This window comes from Rhinoraja longicauda, chromosome 2 (genome assembly GCF_053455715.1).
Source record: "Rhinoraja longicauda isolate Sanriku21f chromosome 2, sRhiLon1.1, whole genome shotgun sequence".
NCBI classification, from domain to species: domain Eukaryota; kingdom Metazoa; phylum Chordata; class Chondrichthyes; order Rajiformes; family Arhynchobatidae; genus Rhinoraja; species Rhinoraja longicauda.
Window position 1 is genome coordinate 72,972,339 of NC_135954.1, and position 19,942 is coordinate 72,992,280.

The 19,942-nt window shown below is 46.6% G+C and overlaps 1 protein-coding gene across 1 annotated transcript; it reads right to left on the bottom strand.

Annotated features, from left to right (window-relative positions):
- Nucleotides 1-7,214: 7,214 nt before the first annotated feature.
- rpl15 (ribosomal protein L15) lies at nt 7,215-11,438 on the bottom strand. Its single transcript, XM_078421185.1, has 4 exons — nt 11,355-11,438; nt 10,932-11,114; nt 8,314-8,450; nt 7,215-7,574 (listed from the first exon to the last, which is right to left on the bottom strand). Exons 2-4 carry the CDS (start codon nt 11,101-11,103, stop codon nt 7,269-7,271), a joined length of 615 nt encoding a protein of 204 aa, XP_078277311.1. The 5' UTR covers nt 11,104-11,114; nt 11,355-11,438; the 3' UTR covers nt 7,215-7,268.
- Between the last annotated feature and the right edge of the window lie 8,504 nt (nt 11,439-19,942).

Sequence of the window (19,942 nt, forward strand, 5' to 3'; positions counted from 1 at the left end):
ACTACCAATTTCCATCCTGCACTCAAATTCACTTGGACCATCTCTGACACCTCCCTCCCCTTTCTTGATCTCATTTTCTATCACAGGAGATAGACTATCGACTGACATCTATTACAAATCTGACTTCCTCAACTATCTCAACGACACTTCTTCCCACCCTGCTTCAGGCAGACTCTACCCCCGACTCCCAATTCCTCCGTCTACGCCGCATCTGCGCCCAAGATGAGGTATTCTAGACCAGGACATCCGAGATGTCCTTATACTTTAGGGAACAGGGGTTCCCCTCTCCCATCATAGATGAGGCCCCCGTACGTGTCTCCTTGGTACTCCACAGCTCCGCCTTTGCTCCCCCTCGTCGCAACAGTGACAGAGGCCCCCCTAGTCCTTACCTTTCATCCATCAGCCGTCGCATTCAACACATAATCCTCTGACATTTTCACCACCTCCAATGGGATCCCACCACCAGTCACATCTTCCCATCTCCACCCCTTTCCTCCTTCCGCAGACCGTTCCCTCCGCAACTCCCTGGTTAACATCCCTTCCCACCAAAACAAACCCTCCCCAGGTATCTTCCCCTGCAACTGCAGGAGATGCAACACCTGTCCCTATACCTCCTCCCTCGATTCTGCCAGGGACCCAGACAGTCCTTTCAGGTTAGGCAGAGTTTCACTTGCACCTCCTCCAACCTCATCTACTGTATCTTTTGTTCAAGATGTGGACTCTTATACATCGGTGAGACCAAAGGTCGACTGGGTGGTCGTTTCGCTGAATACCTTTACTTAGTCCACCTGGACCTAAAGGATCTCCCAGTTGCTAAACACTTTATTTCTCCTTCCCTTCCCCTCACTGACCTTTCTGTCCTAGGCCTCCTTTGTCAGTGAGGCTAAACGCAAATTGGAGGAACAGCATCTCATATTTTGCTTACAACCCAGTGGTATGAATATTGATTTCTCCAACTTCAAGTAACCCCGGCATTTTCAAGAGAGTTAAGATTTAGCTTAGGGTTAAGGGAATCAAGGGATACAGGGGAAAAAGACAGAACAGGGTACTGATTTTGGATGATCAGCCATGATCATATTGAATGGTGGTGCTGGCCCAAAGGGCCGAATGCCTACTCCTGCACCTACTTTCAATGTTTCTATTCCCTCTCTCCATCCCCTTCCCCCTCCCAAGTTGCACCAGCTTCTCGTTTTCACCCAATAAACAGCTAACAATGGCCCGTTTCCTTTATCGTTATTTTTCCATATCTTTCATTTACTGTTCTACACCTCTCTACATCATCTTCTATATCTCTAATTTCCCTTTCCCATGAATTTCGGTCAGAAGAGTCTCGACCCAAAACACCACCCATTCCTTCTCTCTAGAGATGCTGCCTGTCTTTACTTCGACTGACATAACAGTCATGCATTCCTACCTGTAGTTTGTTTGCTTCTAAAGTAAAATTACCTTACCTGCTTGGTACCTTGGTCTGGACTAGTTGGCCAAAATCTAATTTCCTTCAGTCTTGCATAATGTATAATTGCGGTCTGGCGTAATGTACATCTGGCATAATGTAGCTACTTCCAAGCAACAATCAGCTGGAGGAATGTTGAGCAGTATGTGGGGAGACGGATGAAGAATGACAAGCAGATGGAGCCAGATAGGGAGGGGGTGGAGTTGGGAACAGAGGCAGGTGGATAATAGATGGAGGCAAAGTGTGAAGCCTTGTGGTGGGAGGAGAGGGTGAAGGTAAATCTACTGGAGGGCAATAACCAATAAAAAGGCTACCAATGCTGGGAACTGTAAGAAAGATGACAATGGGAACCATTAAAGAGCTCTGTATTTTTTTTATTTTTTTTTATTTTTTGAAAAGCAAATGTACAAATAGAAATAAAAGGCACATTTGTTAAAGAGTTCTTACATAGCTTCAATTTTTAAATTTTTAAAGAGAGAAAATAAAAAAATAAAGGAAAAAAAAAAGGGAAAAAAAACTATAAACTATTGGGAAGAGAGAATAAGAGGATTAAAAAAAAGATATAACTATAAAAATTAAAGGGAGCTCTGTAGTTTTGATAACTAATGTTCATGTTCCTGGAAACAAAGAGGCTTAATTAGTTGCAGACAAGGCCAGGCATACTCTTGTCTGTCTTAGCACGCCCTTTTCTGACCCATGGATTTGAAGGATTTACTTCAGATTGTTTTATTTGCATAAAGTTTCATGATTAATTTGTTATTAACACTTTCATATCGTAGCAGTTCAGTCAGTCTTCAGTTTGAGCAATATAAAACAAATCCTTGAAACTTGGTCATTTATTCAAAGTTCAAACAAAAACTTTTATTTTTCCTTTGTTGCCTTCCAGGATTTGAGTAGAATTGAAAAGCATAGATCACTTATACAGAGCTATGTATGTGAATCCCTAACGATCGTTAACCTTGCACGCGTGTGAATGAGGTTAAAAAAAGTGGAAAAGAGCCGAGGGCTTGCGCGAGGCATACAGCGGGAGTAAAAAAATTGGAGCATTTTTGAAAATTTACACACAAAATTACCAGTTTCAAGCCTCTTCTTGTGCATTTCAAAGTAAAAACGGACATTATAAAATAATGTGAATGTCACTGTATACTAATAACATAAGTAAATTCACACATTAATTGATAATCAGCCCAAAAAGGTGGTAATTGGCTTTTCCGCTGTGTTTTATTTTAACCTCGTCTTAATTAATTTAGTTGTATAATCTTGCACTTAAATTTAATATTTACTCATTACAGTTCCACCACTGATTTTCTGTCACTCTTGGTTCCAGAGCTTTGCTGGTTTTCAGCCAAGGAAGTCGGCTATGCGGATAGATGTGCTGGCTCCAGCTGGGCTGGAGTTCCAGAGCCCCAGCCACAGACATCTTTACCTCTTGCAAATTCAAGCCATCGATCGGCCGTGGAAGTCCCGATGACGTTGAGATTGGCTGCCTTGCCCAGCCTAGATGCCTCATTTTCGCGGAGGATTTCTCGCGGAACCTCAAGCTACCTCTAGCAGTCGAACTGACAAATTGTATTTACCAACTGTTTTGCGGAAAAATGTGAGGCGAAATCAGAATGGCGGAAATAAAATAAAGCTGAAACTTTCCACCAAATTTGGAATGGGATGGTGCCACCCTTTGTGTGGAAATATGCTTCCCAACTTCTCGCATGAATGGCTTGTTTGATTTTAAGATTATTGTTTGTTTTTGATATTCCCATTTCTTACCCAATCAAATTTAAACCAAATATCTGGATCACAGCAGGTTGAAAAATCATAGGGGTTAGTTAGGCAGGAGGAAAGGTCCCTTAAGGCTAACTCATCCACGATGATCAAGGTGCTTTCCCGAATTAACCCATTGGCCTGTATTTGGGCCATATCTCCCTCTCAAGGTTTCCTATCTGTATACCTCTCCAAATGCTTTAAACATTGTAATTATGCCCACCTCTACCACTTCTAGCAACTTATTCCATACACCCACCATCCTGTGTGAAAAGGTCTCTAACTCCCCTCTCCTTAAAACTATGCCCTCTCGTTTCTCTCCTACCCTGGGAAGATTGGGATCATCCACCTTACCCATGTCTCATAATTTTATAAACCTCTAGTCACCTCTGCTCCAGGATAAACAGCCATTCAGCCCCAGCAACATCCATTTAATGTCCTGCATGCTCTCCACGTTAATCATATCCTTTCTATAATCTGGCAACTAGAACTACATAAAATCCCAAGGCAGTCTCACCAATGTCCTGTACGTCTCAACATGATGTCCAGCCTTGTACAGTGCCGCATCCAATAAAGGTAAGCAGATCATAGGCCTCCTTGATCACTTTATCCATGAAGACAGAAACATCTTTACCTCTTGCTACTTTAGCAGTTCCCTGTGAAAGAATGGCTTGATTCAGCTCGTTTTGTGGGTTCCAATTGGCTGATGAGGCCAATGCTGTATCTGCAGACTCCACCGCAGATAAAGCATGGGTTTTGTCCAACGTCATACTCTTCATATTTACGAACAATTGTAGGCCTATGATTCCGACAAATCAGTGGGTGATAACTGAATACATACTCAAATCATTTCTATTGTTCACATGGTAATCTTTAGAGCTCATTTAAAAACTATACACTCAGATCAGTCCGATGGATATTGAGGATCTCAATGACAGATGTGTGTGGGGGTGGGGGAGTGGGCGAGGATGGCAGGGCAGGGGTGGGGGGTAGGGAAGTGGAGGGGGATGTGGGGGTGGGGGATGCTATACCGATGCAGGATGGGCTTTGGGTCCATGGCTTGCTCTGGGTGAGATTTATTTCTTTTTCTTTCAAAAACAATTTATTTTAAAGAAAAACGCGATTTTCCCAAGTTACAATGGAAACCCTAGGCGGAATGGGCCCAACGGGTCCACTTGGTCTAGTTGAGCTTCTTCTAATTGAGCTCTAACCTATTCAATTGGATATCTTTAAAAACATCGCTCTTTAGAATAGGGTGCTAATATGCAAAATTTACTATCTATTTTCAAACCGAATTCATTCAATGGGACAAACCGAATTCATTAAAGACTGTTGGGCCATGAAAGTATCATTATAACCCAGCAAATCACTTTGCAGTTATGACATTTGTTAAAAAAAAGCTTTAAAGTAAAATCCAGACTGCTAGTTTGTGTTCTTGTGCAGAGTACCAAAGCAAGAACTAAATAAATTAATATAGATTTTGGATCTGTTTATCAGCTGGTTAGTGGAAATAATTAAAAATAACACTTACAAGCAGCTATAAAGATCCACTGCTTGTGGCAACATCTACAACAGAAACCGTTTAGCTTTTGCATCAAAAGAACCAGCGAAAATTGACAAGATTTTCAAGATGAAGTACATGAAGACATTTTTGGGCTACCATCGGAAGTTTGAGCACAGAAGCACTGGTTTTGAATAAAAGCAAATCCCATCCTAATGGAAGCAATAAGATAAGACGCAAAATGCTGGAGTAAGGCAGCATCTCTAGAGAGAAGGAATGGGTGATGTTTCGGGTCTAGACCCTTCTTCACTCTTCTGTCTCGACCCGAAACATCACCCATTCCTTCTCTCCGGAGAATCTGTCTAAGTTACTCCAGCATTGTGTCTATCTTTGATTTAAACCAGCATCTGCAGTTGTTTCCTACCAATGGAAGCAATGATTGGTCTCTCAACTGCTGTAAAAACAGAATTCCTAAACATTTACTGTATTTGTAATAAATTGTCACCCATTCCTTCTCCCTAGAGATGCTGCCTTTCCCGCTGAGTTACTCCAGCATTTTGTGTCGACCTTCCTTTAAATTATAGGCTCTATTGTATTGGGATGACTGGGATTAAATTTCTTTTCAAAAAATGTCCAAATTTCAGTTGGGCCCTTTTGATAACTTTTAGGCACAACTTGTTTTTGTTCTACCAGACTGTGCCAATTATTCAATTATAAAAACTATGCATCTGGCTTTCCAAGCAATGAGGCACAGGCGCATTTTCAAACCCAACCCCATCCCGTGACCATATCACCCCCGTCCTTTACAAACTCCACTGGCTCCCCATCCCCCAGAGAATCCAGTACAAAATCCTCCTCATAACCTACAAAGCCCTCCATAACCTGACCGACCTCCTCCACAGGCACACTCCCACCTGCACCCTCCGCTCTGCTGCTGCCAATCTCCTATCCCCCCACATCCGGACCAAACTCAGATCCTGGGGGGACAGGGCTTTCTCCATCGCTGCTCCCACCCTATGGAACTCACTACCCCAAACCGTTAGAGACTCCTCCACACTCACCACATTCAAAACATCGCTGAAGTCTCACCTGTTCAGTACTGCCTTCAACCACTGAAGGTCACCTCACCTTCTGTCTCCTTTCTCTGTTCGTTTACTTATTTACTTATTTATCTATTTATTCATTTCCCTATGTTCTCTAAATCTCTGTAAAGCATCTTTGAGTATATGAAAAGCGCTATATAAATAAAATGCATTATTATTATTATTATTATCCCCGTTTATTTAATTTGCCAGTAATAAATTAGTTCACTGCAGCTTATTCCTCCAGTGTAAATTCACATCCTAGCTTTTAGTACAAAAATAATTTGCATCAGTTACATTTACTCTCGGCCAACCTCAGGGATTTCCACCTAGTCTTTATAACTATGGTCATCTGTCCTGAAATCTCATATGGCTATGTTCAAACGATCACTGTACAAAACACAAGAAACTGCAAGCAGTGGAACCTTGAGCAAATATACGCTGGAGGTACTCAGTGGATTAGGCCGCATCCGTGGAGGAAAGACAATGTTTCAAGTTGGGACCCTTCTTCTGACTGTACAAAAGAAACTTGGCTTGAAGTTAGAATCAGCTTGCCTAGTCTATCACATCCAGGGTTATTAACAATCTGCTATTTTCAATCAGCATGCTGGCTCAAATTGCATAAAAATGTTGACAGAAAACTCTCCACGCCATGGCTCATTTCTTAACCCCTTATCCTACATATTTCACGGAACAAAATAATTGTAACCAGTAATTACAACACTGCTTTGCCTCCACAACAGATCCTTAGCCATTTCCTTCCCTCTCTTCAGCAACTATTCTGAACCAGCCATCAAACATCATCCTGCCAAAAGTCTCACCCACAATTATGCCACCTCAAAGGCTCAAAATATACCTAACCAATCAATGCCAACCACAATCCTGTCATTTTCTAGTTGACGCAATAATCCATTCACTCATCTTCCATTTCCATCTCAGCTCATCTTTACAGGCTCTAAATTTAAATGTAATCATTGGTCAAATCACACCATGGCTTTACTCACAGCCATCCTAAAAATAAATCGCACCCCGTTTGCACACTTCCTCTTTCCTCTTCCAGGCTCTAAACTCATATTCCCTCTCCTTATGCAGAGGCAGAGGGTGTGGATTTGAAGAATAAAGATCAGAGCATTTAATAGGATGGGAATACATGGGATAAACTTCACTGGGAAACGAGGCCCATTTGTCAGCATCACCTGTTACTCTATAGAGCTCTATGCTTTCATGAGAGCTTTTATGCTCTATGCTTAATAATTACTCTATGCACCCATGGATGTGAAGTGAACATACCAAGAAAAAAGTTTGAGACTTCTTAAACTGAATTTAAAATTATGCCAATTATTAAATCAAAAGAACTTATTGATCATAAAATCTTATTACATTTTGGGACGAAAAAGGGGAAGCTTACCAACAAAGCAGGAAAATTCCTCAAAACAATTTATTTACCAATGTGAAATATACAGACGATACACATTTAACGGTAGCGACGGAGCTGCAGCGTATTGCGCCTTCTCCATGCAGCACGTCGAGAACCTCCAATGGTAAGATGGTACTTGTGACCTTTGCCCAACCCGCGACTCTTCTTGCCAGCAGATGTCAGCCCACGCATCTCTCTGTGTTTGTGCACAGGCTTTGTGATCCATTGGGTATCGGGGTTGCGTCGGAGAGCTTTGTGGAACGGGTCAATGAGGACAACCTCAAAGAACTTGTATGTGGCATCTTCACCTACCCAATAGGAGGCAAGAACTCTCAGTCCTCCACAGTGACGACCAGCTCGTTCCTTAAGGAAAGAAACGAGTTTTTCCCAATTTAATTATTCAACAATGCCTTTTTAAAGGCTCTCAAACAATAATATTTAAACAAAGTGTTTTCAACAATCACATCCTCAAATAGAGACCAATAACATAGTCAATGCCTCTATATTACTTAAGAACAAGCTCACCTAGTATTCAATTCCACTAGCAAGAAATTGTAACATTGTACTTGCTGCACCTGCTCTGCAAGCACATCTTCAGTCCCTTTATTCCATCAATTTAATTCATAAAAAAGAAATGAATCTACAATAGACACAAAATGCTGGAGTAACTAAGCAGGACAGGCAACATCTCTGGAGAGGAATGTGTGACGTCTCGACCAGAAACGTCTCCATTCATTCACTCGAGATGCTGCCTGTCCCGCTGAGTTACTCCAGCATTTTGTGTCTAAATTCCATTTAAACCAGCACCTGCAGTTCCTTCCTACACAATGAATATACAATATCTGCCTCATTAAATTTCTTTCAAATACAAATACTTCCACGTTAGTTATTCAGCGACCATGAATAGTTTTATTGAACACTGATATCCAGTGGAAGAATAACAAAATAAAATCCTCTTTGCAATCCATCACATCAATGGGTATAGGCTTTTACTACTTTGAGGGAACACACCAACACCAAGCTGTAGGTAGTGGCCACAGATGTTCAAATTAAGACATATTGTACTGAAGGTTAGCATATTATGCATGATTAATCACCATACCTCAGCCACAGATTGGAGGCTGCGGGCAAACTTCAGCTGGTTGACACCATGGTGGACTGGTTTACCATAGGTTGCACCTTTAGGAACAGGGCGTTTGCGGCCACCACGACGGACTCGGATACGATAGATAACATAGCCTGTGAATATCAACCAGAACATTTAATGTAATTTATAGCACCTCATGTGCTCCAAGAAATGAAGTCACAAGTCCTGGTAACATACTTGTAAATCTTATCTGCATTCTTTACAGCTTTGATTAAAACAAATACAGAAAATACCTGCTGTAAGCTCAATAAACCAGAATAGGACCATAGAATTTAGGTCAGTTTCAGTATAGTTTATTGTCACTTGTCCAGTGCAAAGCTTTTGCTGCATGCTAACCATTAGGCGAAAAGAATACATTACAATGGAGCCATTCGGTGTACAGATGCACGATAAATGGAATGTTTAGTGCAGAATAAAGCCTGTAAAGTCTGATCAAAGATAGTCCGAGGGTCTCCAAAGAGGCAGATAGTAGTTCAGGGCTGCTCTCTTGTTGTGGTTGGGCAGTTCAGTTGCCTGATAACAGCCTGATTAATACACATGTCCGCTTTCCCTCAGGCCTAGGCGTGACTGATGCAAACAATCTTCCAACTCCAGAACCCAACCCCCAAAAATTGCATAAATGTTATCTGGACCCAGGTCTTTTTCATAAGAGGATCAGGATCAGTTCCTGTGGATTTCAGGATCAGTTCCTGTGGATTGGAGGACAGCTAATGTTATCCCACTTTTCAAGAAAGGAGCGAGAGAAAAAACGGGGAATTACAGACCAGTTAACCTGACTTCGGTGGTGGGAAAGTTGCTGGAGTCAATTATTAAAGAGGTAATAACGGTGCATTTGGATAGCAGTAAAAGGATAAGTCCAAGTCAGCATGGATTTATGAAAGGGAAATCATGCTTGACTTATCTTCTGGAATTTTTTGAGGATGTGACAAGTAAAATGGATGAAGGGGAGCCAGTGGATGTAGTGTATCTAGACTTTGATAAGGTCCCACACAGGAGATTGGTGACTAAAATTAGAGCACATGGTATTGGGGGTAGGGCGCTGACATGGATAGAAAATTGGTTGGCAGACAGGAAGCAAACAGTAGGAGTAAACGGGTCCTTTTCAGAATAGCAGGCAGTGGTGAGTGGAGTCCCGCAAGGCTCGGTGTTGGGGCCGCAACTGCTTACCACAGATATTAATGATTTGGAAGAGGGAATTATGAGCAACACTAGCAAGTTTGCAGATGACACAAAGCTGGGCGGCAGTGTAAACTGTGAAGAGGATGTTAGGAGGTTGCAGGGTGACCTGGACAGGTTGCGTGAGTGGGCAGATGCAGTATAATATAGATAAATGTGAGGTTATCCACGTTGGCGGCAAAAAGGAGGCTGATTATCTCAATGGTGTTAGGTTAGGTAAGGGAGAGGTGCAGCGAGACCTGGGTGTCCTTGTACACCAGTCACTGAAAATTGGCGTGCGGGCACAGCAGGCAGTGAAGAAAGCTAATGGCACGTTGGCCTTCATAACAAGAGTTACAGTATAAGAGTAAAGAGGTTCTTCTGCAGTTGTATAGGGCCCTGGTAAGACCACATCTGGAGTATTGTGTACAGTTTTGGTCTCCTAATTTGAGTAAGGACATCCTTGTAATTGAGGCAGTGCAGCATAGGTTCACGAGATTGATCCCTGGGATGGTGGGACTGTCAAATGAGGAAAGATTGAAAAGACTAGGCTTGTATTCACTGGAGTGCAGAAGGATGAGAGGGGATCTTATGGAAACATATAAAATTATAAAAAGGACTGGACAAGCTAGATGCATGGAAAATATCCCCAATGTTGGGGGAGTCCAGAACCAGGGGCCACTGTCTTAGAATAAAGGTGAGGCCATTTAAAACTGAGGTGAGAAGAAACTTTTTCACCCAGAGTTGTGAATTTGTGGAATTCTCTGCCAGAGGACAGTGGAAGCCAAATAGGATGGATTTGAGAGAGAGTTAGATAGAGCTCTAGGGGCTAGTGGAATCAAGGGATATGGGGAGAAGGCAGACACGAGTTATTGATTGTGGACGATCAGTCATGATCACAATGAATGGCGGTGCTGGCTCGAAGGGCCTCCTCCTGTACCTATTTTCTATGTTTAAGAGGCCAATCAGAACTGATCAAAACTCCAGCAAAAGTCTGACCAATGTTTTATAAAACTCAAAATACAAACGGTGAATCAAAATCAGAGGATTGTGAACAACTTCTTCCAAAGCTTTCTGGTCTGTGTTACCTCTTTGCTCCACACAAACAAAAGTTCAACAAGTTCCGTTTTATACTCTGTCTCTACGAATGGTCCAGAATCGTACATTCCTTTCGTTAACAGCTCTGACAACGTGTCCTGCCACTTGCAAGTCTTTCCCCAGCCCACCTTTTTTCAGGTACCTCAGGCGCTGCAACCTTTTCAATACAGTCATCTTTAATGTCTGCCAACATTCACAAGTAGGTGCCAGATTCACTCTCTCTCCCACACCCCTCTCCACCCCACCAAGTGCCGCCTCCCTCGCTCTCTCTCTGCCCAGAGCAGCGGCAGAGGCTGGCTCCACCCGCCCGCCAGCGGTACCTTGCTTGGCCTTGTAGCCCAGCCTGCGGGCCTTGTCGGGCCTGGTGGGCCGGGGAGCCCGGTGCAGCGCTGACAGCTGACGGTATTGCCAGCAGCGGACCCGCAGCAAGAACCGCATCACGTCCGACTGCTTTTTTCGCCACAGCTCCTGCATGTACTTGTAGGCCCCCATCCTCGGTCAGCCTGCAAACAGAGGGACAAAGTTAGCGGAGGCCGCCATCGCGCTCCCACCCCGCTCCAGCCGACCCCGCCGCGGCTCAGGCCTCGCCATCCGGCCTCCTGGCCACCCATTGCGACTAATAACCGCGCAGCCGTGACCGCGACACGGCGGGCGCCGCGAACCCGGCGCTGGCCAGGCGCAGCGAGGTCCCCGGGAAGGGGATGGCGGCGGATGCAGCGGCGCCGCAGCCTCGGAGCGCTCACCGCGATGATGGCGCCGTAACCGGAAGAGAAAGAGGCTCGCGGCCCGCCCGCCTCATAAAGCAGACGCGTCATTTCCGCCGGCGGGGGCGGGGTTGGGGTCGCGCCGCGCCGCGCCGCCAGCAGGGGCGCTGTGGAGCCCGGACTCAGAGTGCAGCAGCGAGGTACCGCTCCACTGCCAGCACCAGCGCCACAAGCTGCAGTCACCCAGTACCAGCACCAGCACAGGCACCAGCGCCACAGGCTGCAGTCACCCAGCACCACAAGCTGCAGTCACCCAGTACCAGCACAGGCACCAGCACCACAAGCTGCAGTCACCCAGCGCCACAAGCTGCAGTCACCCAGCACCACAAGCTGCAGTCACCCAACACCAGCACAGACACCAGCGCCATAAGCTGCAGTCACCCAGCACCACAAGCTGCAGTCACCCAACACCAGCACAGACACCAGCGCCATAAGCTGCAGTCACCCAGCACCACCACAAGCTGCAATCATCCAGCGCCACAGGCTGCAGTCACCCAGCACCACCACAGGCTGCAGTCACCCAGCACCACCACAGGCTGCAGTCACCCAGCGCCACGGGCTGCAGTCACCCAGCACCAGCACAGGCACCAGCGCCACCACTAGCTGCAGTCACCCAGCGCCACGGGCTGCAGTCACCCAGCACCAGCACAGACACCAGCGCCATAAGCTGCAGTCACCCAGCACCACCACAAGCTGCAGTCACCCAGCACCAGCACAGGCACCAGCGCCACAGGCTGAAGTCACCCAGCACCACAAGCTGCATCTCTGCAGAGAGGCAACAGGCGAGAGTCGGGGAGTCTACAGATATAGACGGGGAAGGTGTGAAAAAACGACAGATCAGAGCAGACATCGATCAGGAAATGTAGAATGAATCATTGTTGGCTGCGGGGAGGGAAGGAGAGAGAGGGAAAGCAAGTGTTGAAGTTAGATAAATCAATATTGGGTACACCAGCGGTGGGAATATTGATTAACTTGTCTCGACCCGAAACGTCACCCATCCCTTCTCTCCTAAGATGCTGCCTGGCCCGCTGAGTTACTCCAGCATTTTGTGACACCTTCGATTTGAACCAGCATCTGCAGTTATTTTCCAACACCTCTCTAACTTTAAGTAACCCTTGCTTTCTCTCTCTGTCTCTCCCCTACCCTTCTTCTCCAACTAGTTTCACTGTCGTTCTGATTAATTTTACTGTTTGTATACCTCCTCGTCACCTTCCTCTCAGCCAACAATGATCTATGTTTCCTTATCAACGTCTGCTTTAATCTGTCGTTTTCACACCTTATCCTTCCATTTCTCTAGACTCTCACCTGACAACTGAAGAAGGATCTCGACCCGAAACTTCACCTATTCCATCTCTCCAGAGATGCTACCAGGTTACTTACTCCTGCATTTTGTGTAAACCATTAAACCAGCATCTGCAGTTACTTCCTATACATTTATTGAACAAGTCAGCCGCCAGTCCTCTGAGATATTCAAAAGATTCACACTCCAGGAGAAGTTCCCGATTTCCCAAAAAAAGACCAAATATCCTCTCGGTTTCTATCCTGTGAAACTCCCCGAGAATCTGAGTCCGAGGAATGGTCTCGACCCGAAGCGTCACCTATCCATGTTCTCCAGAGATGCTGCCTGACCTGCTGAGTTTCTCCAGCATTTTGCGTCTATCTTCGGTATAAACCAGCATCTGCAGTTCCTTCCTACACATAACAACAGATCTAATAGAATGGTTCCAACCTGAAACTTCACCTATCCGTGTACTCCAGATATGCTGCCTGATCTGCCCAGTTATTCCAGCACTTAGTGGCCAGAGAATCATATTTGTTCCGCATCGAGAAAATATATTTCTCCTTAAATTAGGATACAAAACCCAATCTTAACTCTGAGATGCGAGTCCTCTGAACACTTGTTTCTCAGACTGTGTACTTTGGGAATTAGGAGGTAATTTGGTAATAAGCAGAGCCAGTGCGATACTAGTCTCAAGCATGCAAGTGCAATGATAGGGAAAGGTATGGAGCTGATGGTTGAATTGCTGGTATTTTCTGACAAGTTTCAACTTTATAAATTAAGATAAAGGCGAGGCATGTGAACTGTTTGAACTCTGCTTCAGAGCTGGAGCAAAGGCTGAATTCACTGCAAGGCTGAGGACTATAGATGGCGCGTTTAGACAGATAGTCACACTGAGGCTTAAGAGTGTGCAGACAGAGGGTAGATGGGTGACGACCACAAATACGAGGAGGAATAGCCAGGTGGTTCAGCAGTCTCCCGAGTCTATTTAATTTCCTAATAGGTTCCGCATTGTAGGCTGCTCTGAAAAGGTTAGATCACCTACGATGGCGTAGCGGTTGAGTTGCTGCCTTGCAGCGTCGGAGACCCGGGTTCGATCCTGACTACAGGTGTTGTCTGTATGGCGTTTGTATGTTCTCCCCATGACCGTGTCGGTTTCCTCCCACACTCCAAAGCCATACAGGTTTGTAGGTTAATTGCGGTTTGTAGGTTAATTGGCGTGGTAAATGTCAAATGTGTCCCTAGTGTGTCTTGGATAGTGTTAATTTGCGGGGATCGTTGGTCGGCGTGGACCCGGTGGAGGGAAGGGCCTGTTTTCGCGCTGTATCTCTAATATCATGTGGATGATTAGGGAAACATGCCTTCACATTATTTTGTTCACATTCATTAACACCAATTCTACATTAATCCATTAAAAAAATCATCCCACATTCTCTTCAACTCCCCCCAGATTCTACCACTCTGTGACACACTTGTGATAATTTACAGTAATTAATTGACCTATTGGCCTACACATCTTTGGGATTGGGAGAAAAGCAGGTTTCCTGGAGGAACCGGTGTGGTTACAGGCAGAATGCGTAAACTCTAAGCAGACAGCACCCAGTACCCGAGGTTACAATTGAACTCGGGAATTTTGCACTGCAGGGCAGCATCTCTACGACACCTTTCTGTCACCCAGGCTTGTTCCCAGAGAAGTTAATTAGCCTAAAAACAGAAAAAGCCCAAAAATCAGAGTTTTAAAAGAGGTGATAAAGGTGATTGTGGATGCTCTTGTTATCATTTCACAAAACTGTTAATTTCTGGAATAAAAATGAAAGCTAGTAAATGTGTAAATGGAGAGATGGTGTAGAAGGGATGACTTTAGATTTTGAGACCATTTCATGGGCAGGTGAGGCCTGTACAAATTGGACAGGGATTACACTTCAATGGGACTAAAGCCAATATTCTCATGGGAGAGTGTTCTACAGCATTTGAAAGGGATTTAATTAGCTTGGCAGGGGGATGGGAATGTGGGGGAGAGAGAGAGAGAGAGAGACAGAGAGAGAGAGAGAGAGAGAGAGAGAAGCAAAGCTGCACATAGAATTAGAAAAAAGGCAAGAAGAATAAATAGGCATCAACAGTACATCTGAAAACTGATAAGGATGATTTTAACAGTCATAAATGAATATGGTTGAATTTCCATTACAAAATCAAGGCTGCAGGGTTATTAAAGCTGAGAACTAAGTATTTTAGGAAGGACAAGCAAAAAGGAAGTGGAGGTGGGGGAGCATTGTTAGTAAGTGCTGACATCAATACAAAATCATTAAGGATTGGCGAAGCAGAATGTGAAATAGAATTAGAATCAATTTGTGTGGAGCTAAGAAGCAACAGGGTACAGCAGTAGAGTTGCTGCCTTACAGGGCCAGTAGACCCGGAGTTTGTACGTTCTCACCGTGACCATGTGGGTTTTCTCCGAGATCTTCAGTATTCTCCCACACTCCAAAGATGTAGGTTAATTGGCTTGGTATAAGTGTAAATTGTCTCTAGTGTATGTAAGATAATGTTAATGTGCAGGGATCGCTGGTCAGTACGGACTCGATGGGTTGAAGGGCCTGTTTCCGCGTTGTATCCCTTAACTGAACATTGGAAGAATGTGTACGAAGGAACTGAAAATGCTGGTTTACATTGAAGATAGACACAAAATGTTGGAGTAACTCAGCAGAACAGGCAGTATTTCTGGATAGAAGGAATAGGTGATGTTTCGGGTCGAGACCCTTCTTCGCTCAGAAAGTAAAGGCGCATGGAACTGGGGGAATAGAGTGTGACTCTGATCTATATATAGAGTGGGCAAATTAAATTGGTACTATAATGTAGAGGATGAATTCCTGGAATGTACACAAGAGAGATTTCTAGATCAGACTGGTGTGAAACTGCTCACTTTCTCAACCTTACTGCAATGGGAAAGGGTTAATTAACATTGGAATAATCTGAACAATTTATACAGGGATTTTCCCCGTATAATCAGAAACTGGGATTTTCAACATAAATATACGGAACAATGCAAGAGATTGGTGCGGTTTTGCTGTGGTAGGTTTGGAAATTATGAAAGGGGATGGCAATGGATAAGCAATATCTGGCATAAATGGAACAGCAAATGACAAATACATGTTATTTTATGGCACAGAAACGTCGAGAAGAGGTCAAGGCATGGATTGTTACATTAACTTGAGATGTTAAAGAAAACCAAAGCTTAGAAGGCTTATAAAATTGACAGAGAAAACAGTACACCCAAGGACTGAGATTACTTTAGAATTCTGCAAAGAATAACTGAGAAATTGAAAAGTAAAGGAAGAGTAGATATGAAAGTAAACTGGCAAAAAACTTGAATTCAGATCAACTTCAATAGAAATGCAAAAAAAGAAAAACAGACAAATGTGAATCAACGTATGAAAGGGAAATAATGTTTGGGGATGAATCCAGTAAAGTAGACGAGGAAAACTAGTGGGTTCGGTGTACTTGGATTTGCAGAAAGCTTTGGTTAAAGTCTCACACAGGAGATTGATTAGTTGGTTCCAGCACATGAAATTGGGTATAATATACTAATATGGCGAGTCCGAAACTTGCTAGTTGTAGACGAAGTTTATTGCAGCCGCAATACACGAATACAGAATCAAAACAACAAGTTACAGGACAACCAATATAAACTTACTGTCTTCCTTGAAGACTTCGCCGAACTGGCTAAATCGGGCGCCAAACGCGCACCTGACATCGCTGGCCAATCAGCGATGTCGTTTGCTGGACCAATCCTCATGGTCGCGTTCCCACGTGACCTCGCTGGCCAATCCGAGGGTTCGACGACCTGGACCATTCTCTATGGTCGCTACATGACCCCCCCCCAGAACCCGAGGTGCGGAACCTAGCAGGGAGCCGGATTTCGCGACCATAACGAGTACGGAGAGGGACAGCCTGAACCACAGGAGCCGGAGGTTCCGGACTTGGTGGAACAGCCGGAACGGGAGGTTCTGGAGGAACTACCGGAACGGGGGGTCCTGGAGGAACTGCCGAAACGGGGGGTCCTAGGGGAACTGCCGAAACTGGAGGTCCCGGAGGAACTGTCGGAATGGGGGTTTGTGGACTGGGCGGAACTAACGGAGGTCGGCCTCTTCTAGGGGTTTGACCGACCAGGACTGGTTGATCTGGGTCCAAATGGGCAGGTTTGAGCCGGGACACCGAGACGAGTTCACTCTTGCCGCCCATGTCTAAGGTGAAAGTAGCCGTTCCCTTACGTAAAACCCGAAACGGCCCTTGATAGACCCTCTGCAACGGGGCGCGATGGGCATCTTTACGCAAAAAAACAAACTCACAGTCCTTCAGGGAAGACGGTTCATGTACCATGGGACACCCATGACGTGAAGTCGGCACTGGAGCCAGGGAGCCCACCCGTTCCCGGAGAGCTGCTAACGCTGATGGGACTGTAGGGAGCAGGGCTGAAGTGTCCGGAAACAGATCTCCAGGTACTCGAAGGGTCGAGCCATATACCAGCTCTGCGGACGACGCACCGAGATCTGGCTTAGGAGCCGTCCGGATGCCCAACAGAACCCAAGGGAGTTGGTCTACCCAGTCTGGGCCTTCAAGCCTTGCACAGAGGGACGCCTTAAGTTGGCGGTGGAACCTTTCTACGAGTCCATTTGCCTGGGGGTGATATGCAGTTGTGGGTTGCAATTTGGACCCGTACAGTTCCGCCAGCGCGGCCCAGAGGGACGAAGTGAACTGTGGTCCTCTGTCAGTTGTAATAACTGCCGGGACCCCGAAACGAGCTACCCAGTGAAGGGCCAAAGTCCTAGCACAAGACGCTGACGAGATATCACACAATGGGAAAGCCTCTGGCCACCGGGTGAACCGATCCACCACCGTGAGGAGGTGGGTGTAGCCCCGGGAGGAAGGCAAAGGCCCGACCAAATCCACGTGGATGTGGAAAAAACGAAAAGCCGGGACTTCGAAATCCTGTACGGGGGGCTGGACGTGGCGCTGGACCTTAGCGGTCTGACAGGGCACGCAGGAACGTGCCCATCCCGCTACCTGTTTCCGCAGGCCATGCCAGACAAACCTCGCTGCCACCAAGGCAGAGGTGGAGCGGATGGACGGGTGTGCCAGCCCATGAATGGCATCGAAAACCCGGCGCTGAAGGGAGGGCGGTACTACCGGCCTGGGGCGAGGAAGAGAAACATCGCACCAGACTTTCGTGCCCTCCGACCCACAAGCTACCTGGGCCAACTTCAATCCCGAAGTGGTGGACTGGTACGTCGAAACGGTATCCGCCAGGAGCTGTGCCTCCGCGAGCTCCTGGGGATCCACTTCGCAGTCCACCGCCGAAATAGGGGGAAAAGCAGGTCTAGACAGGGCGTCAGCAACGGCATTCAGCTTACCCGCGATATGACGGACATCTGTGGTAAATTCTGAGATAGCAGTCAGGTGCCGCTGCTGGCGGGCCGACCATGGGTCAGACAATTTCAAAAAAGCAAATGTTAATGGCTTGTGGTCCGTAAATGCCACAAATGGGCGGCCCTCGAGGAAATACCTGAAATGACGGACAGCTAAATGGAGAGCTAGAAGCTCTCGGTCAAATGCGCTATATTTCAGCTCGGCCGAATTTAGTTGCCGGCTGAAAAACGCTAAAGGCTGCCAACGGCCACCAACCTGCTGCTCCAGAACCCCGCCCACCGCCACGTCAGAAGCGTCAACCGTCAGGGCCGTGGGGGCGGAGGGGCTCGGATGGACCAGCATGGTGGCGTCTGCCAAGGCTGCCTTAGCTGCCGTAAAAGCCGACTCTGCGGCCGGGGACCACAACAACTCTACCGGATTACCTGCAAGGCATTGGAAAAGCGGGCGCAGGACTCGCGCCGCTGCCGGAACGAATCTATGGTAGAAATTAACCATGCCTACGAACTCCTGCAGCCCTTTTACTGTGGTAGGCCTGGGGAAAGCCCGGATAACCTCCACCTTCTCTGGCAAAGGGACAGCGCCGGCAGAGGTAATTCTGTGACCTAGAAAATCGAGAGCAGGCAGGCCGAATTGACATTTGGAGGGTTGAATAATGAGCCCGTGGTCTTGGAGCCGCTGGAACACGGTCCGCAAATGGGCCTGGTGTTCTTGCACTGAGGGGCTGGCTACCAGGATGTCGTCTAAATAAATAAACACAAAGGGTAAACCCCTGCCCACGCGGTCCATCAGTCGCTGGAAAGCCTGTGCCGCGTTCTTTAAACCGAAAGGCATACGCAACCATTCAAACCCGAACGGAGTAATAGTTGCAGTTTTTTGTATGTCCTCCGGTCGCACCGGAATCTGATGGTATCCTCGCACCAAATCGATTTTGGAAAACACCACCGCTCCTTCCAGTCCAGATGAAAAGTCCTGTAGGTGCGGTATGGGGTAGCGATCAGCCGTGGTGACAGCATTGAGACGCCGATAATCGCCACATGGCCTCCACCCCCCAGATGCCTTGGAGACCATGTGTAACGGCGAGGCCCACGGGCTGTCAGACTGACGAACAATTCCCATTTCCTCCATCTTCCTGAACTCCGCCCGTGCCACCACCAGTTTGTCTGGCGGTAGTCTCCTGGCCCGAGCGAAAACGGGAGGGCCTTCAGTGCGGATGTGATGGACTACACCGTGCTTAGCTGAAGGTGCGTCAAAACGTTGGACGAGCAGCTCTGGGAACTCTGCCAGAATCGCAGCATACGAGTCGGGGGCCGCGACGACGGCCTGGACAGTAGGGCTGGGCGAGGAGGCGATTGCCGGAGCGACGTGCTCATCTTCAGCAGCGGGTCGGAGGTCGTTACCGCGGACATCAGGAACCAGTGAAAAAGCCCAGAGAAAATCTGCGCCCAGGATCGCTTGTTTGACGTCGGCTATGATGAATGGCCATTCGTACGTGCGGAGGCCTAAAGCAAGGGACATCTTCCGTGTGCCGAAAGTGCGAATTGGGCTGCCGTTAACCGCGATGAGGGTGGGACCTGTCTTACCCGATCTGGTTTCGAGGTCGGTCGGCGGCACTATGCTGACGATGGCTCCGGTGTCTACCAAAAATTCTGTGTCCGTGAATCGATCATGGACATAGAGGCGCCGGTTCTGGCCAATCGTAACTGCCCCTATGTACGATCGGCCGAGGCATTTCCCGCGAAGGTACAAGGCAAACGACAGTTGCGGGATTCGTTACCCCATCGTAGGTGATAATAGCACCAGCCGCGCTTGTGCGGATCTTTTTGGCGGGCTTTCGGGGAATTGGCGGGAGACGTGGCGCCATCTTTCC

What these genes read in the sequence shown, in the direction of transcription:
- rpl15 (XM_078421185.1), bottom strand. Translation starts at nt 11,103, where the DNA reads ATGGGGGCCTACAAGTACATGCAGGAGCTGTGGCGAAAAAAGCAGTCG. An exon ending in GGGCTACAAGGCCAAGCAAG is followed by an intron (nt 8,451 to 10,931) that starts GTACCGCTGGCG and finishes TGATATTCACAG; the next exon opens with GCTATGTTATCTATCGTATC. An exon ending in GCCTCCAATCTGTGGCTGAG is followed by an intron (nt 7,575 to 8,313) that starts GTATGGTGATTA and finishes TCTTTCCTTAAG; the next exon opens with GAACGAGCTGGTCGTCACTG.